The sequence below is a fragment of the Nomascus leucogenys genome, chromosome 13 (genome assembly GCF_006542625.1).
Source record: "Nomascus leucogenys isolate Asia chromosome 13, Asia_NLE_v1, whole genome shotgun sequence".
Taxonomy (NCBI): domain Eukaryota; kingdom Metazoa; phylum Chordata; class Mammalia; order Primates; family Hylobatidae; genus Nomascus; species Nomascus leucogenys.
In genome coordinates this window covers 97,893,067-97,908,543 of record NC_044393.1, presented here as the reverse complement: position 1 = coordinate 97,908,543, position 15,477 = coordinate 97,893,067, and the positions used below count along the sequence as shown (strand labels likewise).

Genomic DNA, 15,477 nt, shown 5'->3' with positions numbered 1-15,477 from the left:
GGAGCAGCGACCTCCCCGGCACAAGACCGGCTCCAGCCGCTCTTCCTCACTGCGCAGGCTTCCCATTGTGCCCCCGTGCGGCGGGAGGGAGAACGCTGCTTGACACTCCCGGCCAGGGTGCCGGCAGCAGGAGGGCTCAGTCACTCAAAAGTCAAGACCAGGTTCCGCGTTTCAGGCAAAGCCACGGGATCCTGCTGTCTTCCGTATGCCCAGCACTCTGCTAAATGCTTTGAGGGATTCAAAAATGTGTACAACTCAGACTTTTTGCTGAGGAAAGAACATGTAATGTTGCTGGGGAAAAGAAATATGGTTCCAAAAGGCAGGTGATTTTATTCCAAAAGTTCACCTGTTATTTGGCTTTTTAGAAACTGGGAACAGTTTCCATATCAACAGTGTGGAGTGTGGGGTCAGGCCCAGGCCAGCCCTCTGTAGCCTATTACGGTAATCACGTGCCTTGGAAAGTCCAAGACAACCCTGATTTCAAATATTTCCAGTCCTCATGCTACATGTAAGACGATGTGTTTGGAATTTTTGTTGGAAAGCACGGCCACATTACCATTTCATCGCCATGTGCTTAATCCCCATTACCAGCAACACTACGGCAACCATACCTGCCTAATTTATACCATTGTCTGTCTGGAGACAAGCAGTGAACTGCCACTTCACAGGATAAGCGCGAAGTGTTTCCTCTGAGAATGAAACTTTTTTTTTTTTTTTTGAGATGGAGTTTCGCTCTTGTTGCCCAGGCTGGAGTGCAATGGCACAATCTCGGCTCACTGCAACCTCCATCTCCCGGGTTCAAGCGATTCTCCCGCCTCAGCCTCCTGAGTAGCTAGGATTACAGACATGCGCCACCACGCCTGGCTAATTTTGTATTTTTAGCAGAGACGGGGTTTCTCCATGTTGGTCAGGCTGGTCTCCAACTCCCGACCTCAGGTGATCCGCCCACCTCAGCCTCCCAAAGCGCTGGGATTACAGGTGTGAGCCACCGCACCCGGCAGAGAACGAAACTTTTAAGATCATGACTGGCTCCTTCCTCACATGCAGGGCTCATCCTCAGAGAGACATCCCCAGTCCTCCCTTTCTACAGCCCCACATCATCCTCCATCTCAATACTCGATCTCGTTACCCTGCTGGAAATTTTTCATACTGTTTATCACCATCTGAAGTAATCTCATTTTTTCACTCGTTTACATATTAATTATCTGTATCTCTTCCACTGAAATGTCTCTCTACTGTATCCTCTATTTGTTGTACACAGAACTGTTCATATTTGTAAATGATTGAATGGTGAATCAGAGTGTAAGGATATGAAATGTCATCTCTAACAGACGCATTATTTCCAGGACAACTAGATCAACAGGGACTTCACTGAATCATTAATAAATCTAGAGAAAGAATGGGCCAGGCTGAAGAAACCAATCAGTCAGAGAGATCCTGTCTAGAGGGTCTGACCTAATCTCTCAGACCAACAAACTCTTGGTGTCAGACACAGAAAAAAAAAAATGTGTCATGGGTGAGGTGGCTCATGCCTGTAATCCTAGCACTTTGGGAGGGCAAGGCAGGAGGATCACTGGAGTTTGAGACCAACCTGAGCAAATAGGCAGACCCTGTCTCTACAGAATTAAAATTAAAATGAGCCAGGAGTAGTGGTGCACACCTGTAGTCTCAGCTACTCAAGAGGTTGAGGTGGAAGGATCATTTGAACCCAGTACTTTGAGGCTGCAGTGAGCCATGATCGCACCACTGCGCTCCAGCATAGGCAACAGACCAAGACCTTGTCTTTAAAAATAAAATAAAAATGTTATCCTCCACAGTCACAATATTAGGACATAGGATGCTGAGGTCATTAAACAGTTCAGTCGTGGAACTCATTCCCTCTATTCTATTTCTATACTCAAGAGGCAACCTTCTGATGTTGCATGTTGCCAGGTAGCTTCCGGGAGGCAACATGCAGGTGAAGCTGATGCACATTTATACCTCAGTCTCTTGCAAATAGCATGATTCAGCATCCCAGACTCTGAGCTTGGAAGTCTGGAAAAAGGTTCAGATCAAATTTCCAGCCTGCAAAAGAGGCAGCACCGGGCACCAGGGTTGCAATCACATGGGCTGGTGGAGATGGTGTGGCACCTGCAGTCACCTGGTCTGGTGAAGACAGTGTGGCACAGTGATTTGCTAAGTGGGGCTGGGGAGTGAGACCGTCTGGGTCCCTAGCCCAGCACTGCCACTATATTAGGGTTCTCTAGAGAGACTAATAGGATATATACATAATATTATATAAAGGAGAGTTTATTAAGTATTAACTCACATGCTCACAAGGCTCCACAATAGGCCATCTGGAAGCTGAGGAGCAAGGAGAGCCAGTCTGAGTCCCAAAACTGAAGAACCTGGAGTCTGATGTTCGTTGATGTTCGAGGGTGGGAAGGGTCCAGCATGGGAGAAAGATGTAGGCTGGGAGGCTAGGCCAGTCCAGTCTTTTCACATTTTTCTGCCTGTTTTATATTCTAGCTGTGCTGGCAGCTGATTAGATGGTGCCCACCCAGATTAAGGGTGGGTCTGCCTTTCCCAGCCCACGGACTCAAATGTTAATCTCCTTTGGCAACATCCTCACAGACACACCCAGGATCAATACTTTGCATCCTTCAATACGATCAAGTTGATTTAGTATTCACCATCACAGCCACTTACTAGATGTGAACCTTGGTCAGATCTTTAACTTCTCAGTACTTGTTTCCTCGTGATTATTGGTGAATAGATAACAGTACTTAGCTCATAGAGCTGTGTGAATTAAATGAGTGAATTCAAGTCAAGTGCTTAGAACAGTACCTGGCACAGACGAAGAGCTCAAGAAGTACTCACGATCATTATTGTTGTTTAGTCCCAGACCCTTCATTTACTAAGTGCCGTGGCTTTATGCTCACTCTGCCCTAGTGTCCTTGTCTTCCGCTGAGAATGTGAACACCTCATCCTGAGGTTGTTGATGGAACTAAAAGAAAGAATTTATGTAAAGTGCTTATGTAGCCAAGTGCCCGGCATACAGCAAGCACTTGATAACAGGCAATTTCTTCTCTCTGCTTTACTTTTGCAAGGCCCAAGCCTTGTATTGCAATGAATTCAGCAGGATAAATGTGGCTTTGTCGTGTCTCTTAGAAGCTACCCATTTGTTTTTTCCCACTGACATTCAAATCTTGACATATGCTGTTTTAAAAAACATTGTTGGCTGGGCGCAGTGGCTCACGCCTGTAATCCCAGCACTTTGGGAGGCCGAGGCGGGCAGATCACAAGGTCGGGAGATCAAGACCACGGTGAAACCCCGTCTCTACTAAAAATACAAAAAATTAGCCGGGCGTGGTGCGGGGGGCTGTAGTCCCAGCTACTCGGGAGGCTGAGGCAGGAGAATGGCGTGAACCTGGGAGGTGCAGCTTGCAGTGAGTGAGTTTGCACCACTGCACTCCAGCCTGGGCGACAGAGCGAGACTCCGTCTCAAAAAACCGTTGTTGTTTTTCGGTTTTTGGTTTTTGGGGTTTTTTTGAGACGGAATCTCACTCTCTTGCCGAGGCTGGAGTGCAGTGGTGAAATCTTGGCTCACTACAACCTCCGCCTCCCAGGTTCAAGGGATTCTCCTGCCTCAGCCTCCCAAGTAGCCGGGATTACAGGTGTGCGCCACCACGCCAAGCTAACTTTTGTATTTTTAGTAGAGAGGGGGTTTCATCGTGTTGGCCAGGCTGGTCTTGAACTCCTGACCTCAAGTGATCCACCCACCTCGGCCTCCCAAAGTGCTGGGATTACAGGTATGAGCCACTGCACCCAGTCCGTTTTAAAAAACTTTTTTTTTCCTCTTTTTTTTTGAGACAGAGTCTCTCTCTGTCGCCCAGGCTGGAGTGCAGTCAGGATCTCGGCTCACTGCAAGCTCCGCCTCCCGGGTTCACACCATTCTCCTGCCTCAGCCTTTTAAGTAGCTGGGACTACAGGCACCCACCACCATGCCCAGCTAATTTTTTTTTTTTTTTTTTTTTTTTTTTGTATTTTTAGTAGAGACAGGGTTTCACCATGTTAGCCAGGATGGTCTCGATTTCCTGACTTCGTGATCCGCCCACCTCAGCTTCCCAAAGTGCTGGGATTACAGGTGTGAGCCACCGTGCCCGGCTTAAAAAACTTTTAAATGAAGTTCACAGTTATTCCCATTAGTAGCAGTGGTATTCCAAGATTCAAGAAAATAGACATTTAGTACTTGTAGCCTGGCATCTCTACATTTGTAGAATATGAATGCAACATGCAGAGCTGAAAATGACCTTAGAGATCATCTCACCCCAGACCCTCATTTTTAGTGAAAGAAAAAAGTATTCTTTGAACAAACAAATAACATACATTGTTAAAATAATGTTTTAATAATTATTTTGGCCAGGTGCAGTGGCTCATGCCTATAATCCCAGCACTTTGGAAGGCTGAGGTGGGAGGATTGCTTGAAGCCAGGAGTTGGAGACCAGCCTGGGAAACATAATGGGACTCCATCTCTACAAAAAAAAAAAAAAAAAAATAGCTAGGCATGGTGGCACACGCCTGCAGTCCCAGCTACTCGGGAGGCTGAGGTAGGAGGATCACTTGAGCCCAGGAGGTCGAGATTGCAGTGAGCTGTGATCACGTCACTGCATTCCAGCCTGAGTGACAGAATAAAGCCCTGTTTCACACACACAAAAATTATCTTATCCTTTAAATTTGTATCATGTGTATGATTTATAGCATACCTAGTAGCCTATACAAGTACATATGTGTATGCCTGTTTTTTTCTCAAAAAAGTTTATAATCCATGGCTTTATTCCACTCGTTAAGACTCTTTCTGTCTCACTGCCATTCCTATCTTGCAAGTCCCTACATGGCATGAACCATGTTTTTTTTTTTGGAGACAGAGTCTCGCTCTGTCACCCGGGCTGGAATGCAGTGGTGCAACCTCGGCTCACTGCAACGTCCGCCTCCCGGGTTCAAGCAATTCTCCTGCCTCAGCCTCCCGAATAGCTGGGATTACAGGCATGCACCACCATGCACGGCTACTTTTTGTATTTTTTAGTAGAGACGGGGTTTCACCATGTTGGCCAGGCTGGTCACGAACTCCTGACCTCAAATGATCCAAACGCCTGGGCCTCCCAAAGTGCTGGGATTACAGGCGTGAGCCACCAGGCCCGGCCGTACAATGTCTTTTGTATTCCTTCCCTCACACTAACAATGTTCTGGAGAGCACGCCGTGCTAGATGGCAGGTCAGTGAGAATCCTGGAATGAACACGCCTTGGCTCAAGGTGCCTCCCCTGCTGTTTATGTGTCCGTGGTGCCCACCCACGAACTTCTTCAGCCTAGCATATCTCCTTTCTTCCTCTGGGCATCGCGCTTCCCTAGGCTCTACCCATGTAATTCAAATGTGTGTTGCCATCTTCTTGCATAGCAACTCCAGCCTGGTCTCAGTAACCGTTTGAAGGGTGAGCACCTGGCTCAAGCCAGCCCACCTATGGGCCCAGTCATAGCACAGTCATTAAGCCAGGGTGGGATGTGTCCTGAGCTGGACCAATCCAAGCTTTCCCCTGGGATTCTTCTAACTGAGCTGAGGGAAAAAGCTAATTTCCTCTCTGGTGAATTATAACTATATGAGTCAGGAATAATCTTGTCCTCCATTTTTTTTCTTTATAAATTTTTTTGGGACAGAGCCTCACTCTGTCACCCAGGTTGGAATGCAGTAGCGCAATCTCGGCTCACTGCAACCTCTGTCTCCTGGGTTCAAGTGATTCTCATGACTCAGCCTCCCGAGTAGCTGGGACTACAGGCATGCGCCAGCACACCTGCCTAATTTTTGTATTTTTAGTAGAGATGGGGTTTCACCATGTTAGCTACGCGGGTTCAAATTCCTGACCTCAAGTGATCCATCTACCTCGGCCTCCCAAAGGGCTAGGATTACAGGCATGAGCCACCGCGCCCGACCATCCTCCATTTTTTTAGAATAAGTTGGTTTGAAAGAATATTCCCAATACAGTGAAAGGAGCAGAAATGAGAGAGACATTTTTGTCAGTATCCAAGATTGGTTCTTCATCAGTTCCTTTGAGTCTGTGAATGATTCCAGGTTCCTTCCAGAATGTTCCCTTTTCTTCCGGGTTGGCCAGTCAGCTTCTGTTGATTGCAACTGGAAGCACACTGACTAGTGGAAGAAGGATGGCTTTCTGTATACCCAAACCGAATGGAAAGTCCCAGAGGGCAAGGAGTACCTCCCATCCTGTCTTCGTGTCTTTCTCAGCCGCACAGTTTCTTGGACTTGGAGATACTTCTAAAAGCTCTGTGGGAAGTCAGGGGAGGGTGTGACCTAGAGTGGTGAAGCAGTCTTCAGGGACAAAGTGGAAGCAGAGCTGGGGCTTGAGAAACCAGGACTTGGACAGAGCTCCCCTGGCCCAGGACCCCTGGAGAACAAAAGTGGGAAAAAACGGCATGGCTTGGAAGTGTTCAAGAGACAAGCCTGTAATCTCAGCACCTTGGGAGGCTGACATAGGAGAATCCCTTGAGCCCAGGAGTTTGAGGCCAGTCTGGGCAACACAGGGACACCTCATCTCTACATAAAATTTAAAAATTTGCCAGGCATGGTGGCACACATCTGTGGTCCCAGCTACTTGGGAGGCTGAGGTGGGAAGGTTGCTTGGGCCTGGAAGGTCAAGGCTGCAGTGAGCTATGATTGCACCACTGCAGCCCTCCAGCCTGGGTGACAGAGCAAAACCCTATAGATGATAGATAGATAGATAGATAGATAGATAGATAGATAGATAGATAGAGCAAAACCCTATAGAGAAAGAAAGAAAGAAAAGAAAGAAAGAAAGAAAGAAAGAGAAAAGAAGATATAAATGAAGGAAAAAGAAAAGAAGGAAAGGAAAGAAAGAAAAGAGAGAGAAAGAAAGAGAGAGAAAGGAAGGAAGGAAGGAAGGAAGGATGGAAGGGAGGAAGGAGGGAGGGAGGAAGGGCTGAGCACAGCTGGGCAAGTTTGGGTAGCAGGCAATAGAGCAGAGAGAGCTTCCACTGACAGGCTAAATGTCTGTATTGCTATCATAGGGACAGTGTAAAGAAAGAAATGCTCCTTTAAAAACTAAAGGCAGTCGCCGGGCGCGGTGGCTCACGCCTATAATCCCAGCACTTTGGGAAGCTGAGGCAGGCGGATCACGAGGTCAGGAGATCGAGACCATCCTGGCTAACACGGTGAAACCCTGTCTCTACTAAAAATACAAAAAAAAAAAAAAATTAGCTGGGCGTGGTGGCGGGTGCCTGCAGTCCCAGCTACTCAAAAGGCTGAGGCAGGAGAATGGCATGAACCCAGGAGGCGGAGCTTGCAGTGAGCCAAGATTGTGCCACTGCACTCCAGCCTGGCTGACAGAGCAAGACTCCGTCTCAAAAAAAAAAAAAAAAAAAAAAAAAAAACAAAACTAGCTCCTGTAATCCCAGCTACTCGGGAGGCTGAGACAGGAGAATCACTTGAACCCAGGAGATGGAGGTTACAGTGAGCTGAGATTACACCATTGGACTTCAGCCTGGGCAACAGTGAAATTCCATCTCGAAAATATATATATGTGTGTGTGTATATGTGTATGTGTGTATATATGTGTATATATATCAAAAATACTTGTGTGTGTGTGTGTGTGTGTATATACACAAAAATTAGCCAGGTATGGTGGCGCACTCCTGTAGTCCCAGCTACTTGGGAAGCTGAGGTGAGAGAATTGCTTGAACCCAGGCGACGTGTGTTGCAGTGAGCTGAGATCACACCACTCCGCTCCAGCCTGGGCGACAGAGTGAAACTCCATCTCAAAAAAAAAAAAAGAACCACTTGTCATCCCCAAATCCTTGAAGTGTGGGACAGGGGCACTGGCTTTGACACTATATGTAGGATGGGTCTGAAGCTATTTTCAGTTAAAGGATATTGACACCATCGGAATGAAAGGTATGGGGACACCCAGATAGTCAACACTGGCTTACACCTCTTATACTAGATACAGGACTTCAATCTTGAATGAGAGACATCAAAGGTAGTCTTTTTTTTTTTTTTTTTTTTTTTTTTTGAGATGGAGTTTCACTCTTGTTGCCCAGGCTGGAGTGCAATGGCATGATCTTGGCTCACCACAACCTCCACCTCCCAGCTTCAAGCGATTCTCCTGCCTCAGCCTCCCAAGCAGCTGGGACTACAGGCATGCACCACCACACCAGGCTAATTTTGTATTTTTAGTAGAGACAGGGTTTCTTCATGTCGATTAGGCTGGTCTTGAGCTCCTGACCTCAGGTGATCTGCCTGCCTTGGCCTCCCAAAGTGCTGGGATTACAGGTGTGAGCCACCGTGCCCGTCCCAAAGGTAGTCTTTTATAACGAAGAGAGTCTTCTGGTAAACCTATAGAAATTTTCATGCTGAGGGGTGATGTGGATTTAAAATACGTCTAGGCCAGGCACTGTGGCTCACGCCTGTAATCCCAGCACTTTGAGAGGCCAAGGCAGGAGGATCACCTGAGGTCAGGAGCTCAAGGCTGCAGTGGGTCATGATCCCACCATTGCCCTCCAGAGTGAGGGACAGAGCGAGACCCTCTCTCAAAAAATAACACATTAAATTAAAATATGTCTAAAGAAGTTTGAACAGAGGTTCCCAACCTCTGGGATACGGTGCCAGCCTCTCACTAGCAGAGTGATTTTTATGGAAGGAGACATCTGGGGCCCTTGTCGGGGGGCTGGGGGCTGTGTATGATTCTGACAGATATTCAGGACCTGTCATCTCAAGAATTACCAGATTAGAGATATGCCTCCCTAGCCGGGCGCGGTGGCTCATACCTGTAATCTCAGCACTGTGGGAGGCTGAGGTGAGTAGACCACATGAGGCCAGGAGTTTGAGACCAGCCTGGCCAACATGGTGAAACTCCATCTCTACTAAAAATACAAAAAGTAGCCGAGCATGGTGGTGCACATCTGTAATCCCAGCTACTCAGGAGGCTGAGTCAGGAGAATCGCTTGAACCTGAAGGCAGAGGTTGCAGTGACCCAAGATTGTGCCACTACACTCCACCCCGGGGGACAGAGAAAGAGCCTGCCTCAAAGAGAAAGAAAGAAAGAAACAGGATATGCCTCCCTAATGACTCCCTAGGAGTCAGTGGGCGGGGGGAGCCATGGCCTCCCCCAAACTGTCCTTCTGTGCTCTTCCAAAACAGGGTTCTGGGCCTCTGGGATGCTCTATTGCATGTTTTTACAGTAACAGCTGGATGGACCAATGTTGTGAAATTATAGGCACAGGCTGGCTCATCCTGAGCCTGGTATGAAGTTTCCTACTTTTCCGCTTTACTCCCTGCCAATACCCAATACCCAGGGCCCAGATGTCAGAGAGCCGGTCATGGTGCCCAAATCCTTGATCATAACTGCCTTTACCTTTGTGTTTTGGGGTGTTTTTCATTTTTGTTGGTGTCTGACTTAAACCTACCTTTTCGAGACTTCCATTTCATCCTCTGGCCTCCTTTCAGCGCTATGCATTCCCTGTTCCTGAGGAGTTCCAAAGGGGCTGCAGCTCTGTGGGGCCCAGACCACCAGCAGCTGGTCCATGGCCTCTGGCTATGCCAGTCTCCTGCCTTTCAATCCCAATTGCTGTCTCCCCAGTGTGTTTCACCTTCGTCCCACATTGCCTCCTCCCTCCTTTCCCTCTGCCCCATCCAGTTCATCCTCCAATCCCTGACTTCTCCATGAAGGTTAATCTCACGCTCATCGTATCATGAGCTCTGACTTCTCCCATCAACTCTGCTGTCAAGCAAATTGTACCGCCTTAGGTTGCCAATTTCCTCTTCATGCCTGTCGCTCAACTCTGATCACTTGTACCCCCTATGGTGCCCATCCTGGCTAGACACATGCTAAATACTAAAGAGGTAATCAAGTGAACAAAATGCAGAGGCCAGCATCCTGAGTGTCACATCTTTGATCAGCTCTGGGGTTAGAGCTCCCTATGGGACTCTCCTAGGGCCTGTGCTGGGGGCTGGGGTGACTCATGGTGTAGTTGAGGGGCACTAGCGCAGCGGGATCCCCCAGCCCAGGATCCAGGAAACCGGAGACTTAGCTTTGGCCACCACTAGTTCAGTATGGCTCCTATAGACCAGTATTTTCCCAACTTCTCAGTGGGATGTCCTCCGGCGAGCCTTCCAGAAGATCAGGTGTATACTTCTCAAGCCCCCACACTCATGCAGTCATACGCTTTCTAGTAGTGTTGTTCTCGCAAATACCTTCTCTCCTATTAGACATCAGGCTCCCAGAGGGCAAGGACAAGGTCTTACACTTCTTTGTTCCCTAATAGGTGTTCATGAAACAATAACAATGCAGCCATCCATCCATCCTCAATCTCATTCTCCTAACACCCTGCCTTGCCCTTTCCATAAAGTAAGGCACAAACTGAGGCCATGAGCATGAAGTTCCCTGAGCTGTCCACCCATCTCAGGAAACGTTCTACCTCTCTGAGCTTTTTGGAGCAGCAACCTTTGCAGAGCACTGCTTGCACCTGATTATCTGGTACAGTGCTGAGGAAGGAATGCTACAATCCAGATGTCCCTGTTAGAGCTTCCTAGGCTGATGAGGACAGAAAGCCCAGAAAAGCATATCCTGAAATGAGGAAGTAATTTGAATGTCTGGGAAATTGAACACGGGTCTGTAAGGACACAGATGCAGCTCTCAGCAGTGGATACTTCCAGGAAGTGTGTTAGGAAAGAGTTTCACTGTTTATTGTGTCCTCTTTCTTTTTTAACTATTCAAATTTTTATTGCATGCAGTGTGTGTGTGTGTGTGTGTGTGTGTGTGTGTGTGTGTGTGTGTGTGTGTTTGGAGACGGAGTCTCACTCTGTCACCCAGGCTGGAGTGCAGTGGCACAATCTTGGCTCACTGCAAGCTCCATCTCCCAGATTCAAGCGATTCTCCTGCCTCAGCCTCCTGAGTAGCTGGGATTACAGGTGTGTGCCATCACACCTGGCTAATTTTTGTGTTTTTAGTAGAGATGGAGTTTCACCATGTTGGCCAGGCTTGTCTCTCCCGACCTCAAGTGATCAGGCGTGAGCCACCATGTCTGGCCTGCATTGATTTTTAAATTAAAAGTCAATTTAAAAAATAGGCTGGGCTGGGCGAGATGGTTCACACCTGTAATCCCAGCACTTTGGGAGGCCGAGGTGGTTCACACCTGTAATCCCAGCACTTTGGGAGGCCGAGGTGGGTGGATCACTCGAGGTAGGGAGTTAGAGACCAGCTTGTCCAACATGGTGAAACCCCGTTCTCTACTAAAAATACAAAAATTAGCTGGGCATGGTGGTAGGGGCCTGTAATCCCAGCTACTCCAGAGGCTGAGGCAGGAGAATCATTTGAACCCAGGAGGCGGAGGTTGCAGTGAGCTGAAATGGCACCACTACACTCCAGCCTGGGCAACGGAGTGAGACTCCATCAAATAAATAAATAAATAAATAAATAAATAAATAAATAAATAAATAGCCAGGTGCAGCAGTTCACACCTGGGCAACAGAGTGAGACTCCATCAAATAAATAAATAAATAAATAAATAAATAAATAAATGGCTGGGTGCAGCAGTTCACACCTGTAATCTCAGCACTTTGGGAGGCTGAGGTGGGAGGGTTGCTTAAGCTCAGGAGTTCAAGCCCAGCCTAGGCAACATAGCAAGACCCTATCTCTACAAAAAGTAAAGAAAAACAAAATAGCCAGGTGTGGTGATGCATGCATGCCTATAGTCCCAGCCACTGGGGAGGCTAAGGCAAGAGAGTGCTTGAGCCCAGGAGTTCGTGGCTGCAATGAGCAATGATTGAATCATTGCACTTCAGCCTGGACAAGAGTGAAATCCTGTCTCTCTCTTTTTTTGAGACGGAGTCTCGCTCTGTCACCCTGGCTGGAGTGCAGTGGTGCGATCTCCGTTCACTGCAATCTCCACCTCCTGGGTTCAATCGATTCTCCTGTTCAGCCTCCTGAGTAGCTGGGATTACAGGCGCCCGCCACCACGCCTAGCTAATTTTTGTATTTTGGGTAGAGACGGGATTTCACCATTTTGGTCAGACTGGTCTCAAATTCCTTACCTCGTGATCTGCCTGCCTCGGCCTCCCAGTGCTAGGAATACAGGTGTGAGCCACCGCGCCCGGCCAGGTGTTTTAAACCCATGTCTCAAGTGACGTCTCCCCTCTCCTCACGCTCCTGCAACCAAAAAACATTCTGACCTTTCCATGATCTAGATTAGGAAAATACTTTGTGCATATGCTTTTGAAAAGTGGCACACTACCCCCCTCCCCCAGCAACTGATCACTGGAGGGTCCCCTTCTGCTCTAACAAAACTCTACTGAACCCTGTCTAATTTCCCATCTCAATTTGCTTTCTTAAGATTTGTCTCCTTCAAAAAGCAGAATGAAGAAAAAAAAATACCCCATTGAAATGGATTCCAGTTCATTGAGGCTTTACTGTAGGCAAGCTGGAGAACCCCCAGCTCTGTGAACATGCAGTCTGCAATCTGGATACCTTTTATTTAATGTCAAGAATTCCCTTTGCACGGCAAAAAGGGGTCTGAGAAAAGCGGAGCAGCGTAGATGAGGGCGAGGGCGGAAGCAGGGCGCTCGCCAAAGTGGTGCCGGGTGCCGGCTGCCCACTGTGATCCCGGCTGGGAGGAACGCCGGACCCACGGCAGTGGCAGGGAAAGTCATTTCTGACACAAACAAGGGTCCTGGGGCATGCCACCCCACCCGGTGCCAGGCCATGCAAGACGCTGAAATGGAGACTGTGGCCCCTCGGGACGCAGCGCCCGGAGCCATGGAGCAGGTGCACCAACGTTAAGGGGAATCCTTTGGGCGCTTCCCGAGGCGCCTGCAGGGTGTGGAGCACAGCAGGGTCTGTATCCATGTCCGCGAGCACGGGCAGTAACAGATAGCACCAATTGGGAGGCCCAGGGCAGGAGAGCCTGAGGCTCAGACTCTAGCACCCACTTGCCCGGCGCTGCTGGGAAGAGACACGTGACGGCTACTCTCTCAGCAAAAGCCTTTCCCTCGCCCCTCTGCCCTGGGAAAACTGGACAAATCATCATGGTGAGGTCTGACCTGGGGCCCTAGCTACCTGTGGGGGACCAGGCCACTGTTGTGCAGTGACAAGATGCTGCTGCACCAGATTGAGGGGCTGGGGACAGGCTGGGGCCGAGGCGGCACCAGGAGCTCCCATGGAGAAAGAGCCCTCTGAATATACAACCTGGGGCGTTTCGTAGCCAATCTGCTCCCCGCTCCCAGGAACCCCAGGAGCTGGCCTCCTGTCGCTTCTGGTTTTGTCCGTGGGTAAGAGCAAGGAAAGGAAGAGACCAGGAGGACCAGGCCAGCAGCTTCCCGGGCAGCGGAGGTAGGCGGTGAGCGCGGTTGGGCAGCGCGCCCCCTTCCCGTGTGATTGGGTGAAACGTCTCACCTGCCTCTCACTTTCCTCGGTCACCAGGAAAATCCTACCCCACCTATGTTAGAGGGATAGGCCAAGGGTGAAATGGATAACGGATAGAAAACACTTAAAAAAGTATAAAGCGCTATTGAAACGCGAGGCAGTGTTGTCATCATGAAGGTGTTACCCTTAGCACATCCCTCGGCCTTCGCTTTTTTTCAGGGCGTCTCCTAACCTTGGGACCTGATTTCCTGATCTCGGAGGGGCTTCGGGACTCCCTGGTGGCTTCCCCTGATGACCATCTGTGACCCAGTGGTCCCAGGGCACCCGAGGGGGTATGAGGGCGGTGCCCAAGGACGCTCGGCTCCTCGCGGTCCCCCTGGCCCTTCCCCGGCAGCTGGTTCCACCCTAGAGACAAGCTGGGCGTCCATTCAGACCAGACAGATCTGGGGGATCCCTGCCCCACCCTGGGGGACCCCCAACCGGAGTGCAATGCCTGTTGCCGATTTCCAGACGGTGGCCGAGGACACCCGGCAAGGTGGTTGGTGCTCAGGCCGCCCCCAGTCCACTCCGTCTGGCCCTGCCCTCCCCCAGCCCAGCCCTAGTCTCTCTCGGGCGGCGGCGGGAGCGGCCGTGGGGCGCCGGGGCCCGGGCCGCCGCTGTGCACGCGCAGGTGGTCCTTGAGCGACTCCTTGTAGCGGAAGCTCTTGCCGCACTCGCCGCACGTGTAGGGGCGCTCGCCCGTGTGGATGCGCTGGTGCTTGAGCAGGTTCTGCTTGCGGATGAAGCTCTTGCCGCACAGTGCACACTGGAAAGGCCGCTCGCCCGTGTGCAGCCGCTGGTGGTTCTGCAGGTGCTCCTTACGGCTGTAGGTCTTCTCGCACTCCGAGCACTTGTAGGGCCGCTCGCCGCGGTGCGTCATCTGGTGGCGGATGAGGCCCGAGTGGCAGTTGAAGCTCTTCTCGCACTCGGCGCACTCGTAGGGGCGCTCCTTGGTGTGGCTGCGGTGGTGGATGATGAGGCTCTTGCGCACGCCGAAACTCTTGCCGCACTCGGGGCACGAGTAGGGCTTGCTGCGGGCGCCATGCAGGAGGAGGCTCCGCCGCAGCCCGCCAGGGCAGCAGCTGCCGCAGCCGCCGCCTGCCCCGGTCCCCGCCTCCGCGCCGCCGCCCCCACCGCCCCCATCGCCCCCGCCGCCCCCGGTGCTGCGGTCCCCACCCGGCGGCGCCTCGCCCGAGCCACGCTCCCCAGGCAGCGCCTGGAAGCCGTCGTCCAGCAGCCCTCGGCTCGGGGGGCCGCCCGGGTTCTCGGCCACCGCAATCGGGGGCAGGCTCTGGGGCTGGGGCTGCGACTGCAGCTGCGGCTGCGGTGGCTGGGGCTGGGGCTGGGGCTGTGGCGGGGCCGGGGGTGGATTCTTCACCATCAGCAGGCTGTCACCTGGGGAGATAGGAAGAAGTGACATGCTGACGGGTTCTCGGCCAGGGCCCCACACTGCTCCCGAAGGGGGCCCAGGAAGCATGCTGAGCCTCAGTTCCACTAACTACGAGGGATTGCACAAGGTGCTGGGCCACGATCTACATGGCCCTTCGACCTGTTCGAAGCCACCCTGCTGTGGAGCCCAGAAACGGGTCAAGCAGGTGGCACGCGACAAGGACAGGAAGTCCCTCCAGAATGCTAAGGGCTAAGGAGTAGGGGACCTGCTGTCCAGAAGTCATTTTGGAAGGTAGAATTGCCCAGAAACAACAAGACTTACTTGCAGTCTGATGGACAATGTTTTTTATTTGTTTGTTTTTCCAGACAGGGTCTGGCTCTGTCGCCGAGGCTGCAGTGCACTGGTGAGATCATGGCTCACTGCAGCCTTGACTTCCTGGGCTCAAGTGATCCTCCCACCTCAGCCTGCCAAGCAGCTGGGACCATAAGCATGCGCCACCAGGCCCAGCTAATTAAAACAACAAATTTTTTCGGCGGGTCGCAGTGGCTCACGCCTGTAATCCCCGCATTTTGGGAGACCGAGGTGGGCGGACCACCTTAGTTCAGGAGTTGGAGACCAGCCTGACC

General features: G+C 50.7%; 1 protein-coding gene across 2 annotated transcripts in view; it reads right to left on the bottom strand.

Annotated features, from left to right (window-relative positions):
- Positions 1–12,445: 12,445 nt before the first annotated feature.
- The window catches only part of ZNF282 (zinc finger protein 282), a 31,354-nt gene continuing 28,322 nt past the window's right edge, over positions 12,446–15,477 (bottom strand). For both annotated transcript variants that reach the window (XM_030826239.1, XM_030826240.1), the window contains exon 8: positions 12,446–14,856. In XM_030826239.1, the coding sequence (XP_030682099.1) occupies positions 14,021–14,856 (836 nt within the window). In that variant the 3' untranslated portion in view covers positions 12,446–14,020. The remainder of the gene's footprint in view (positions 14,857–15,477) is intronic.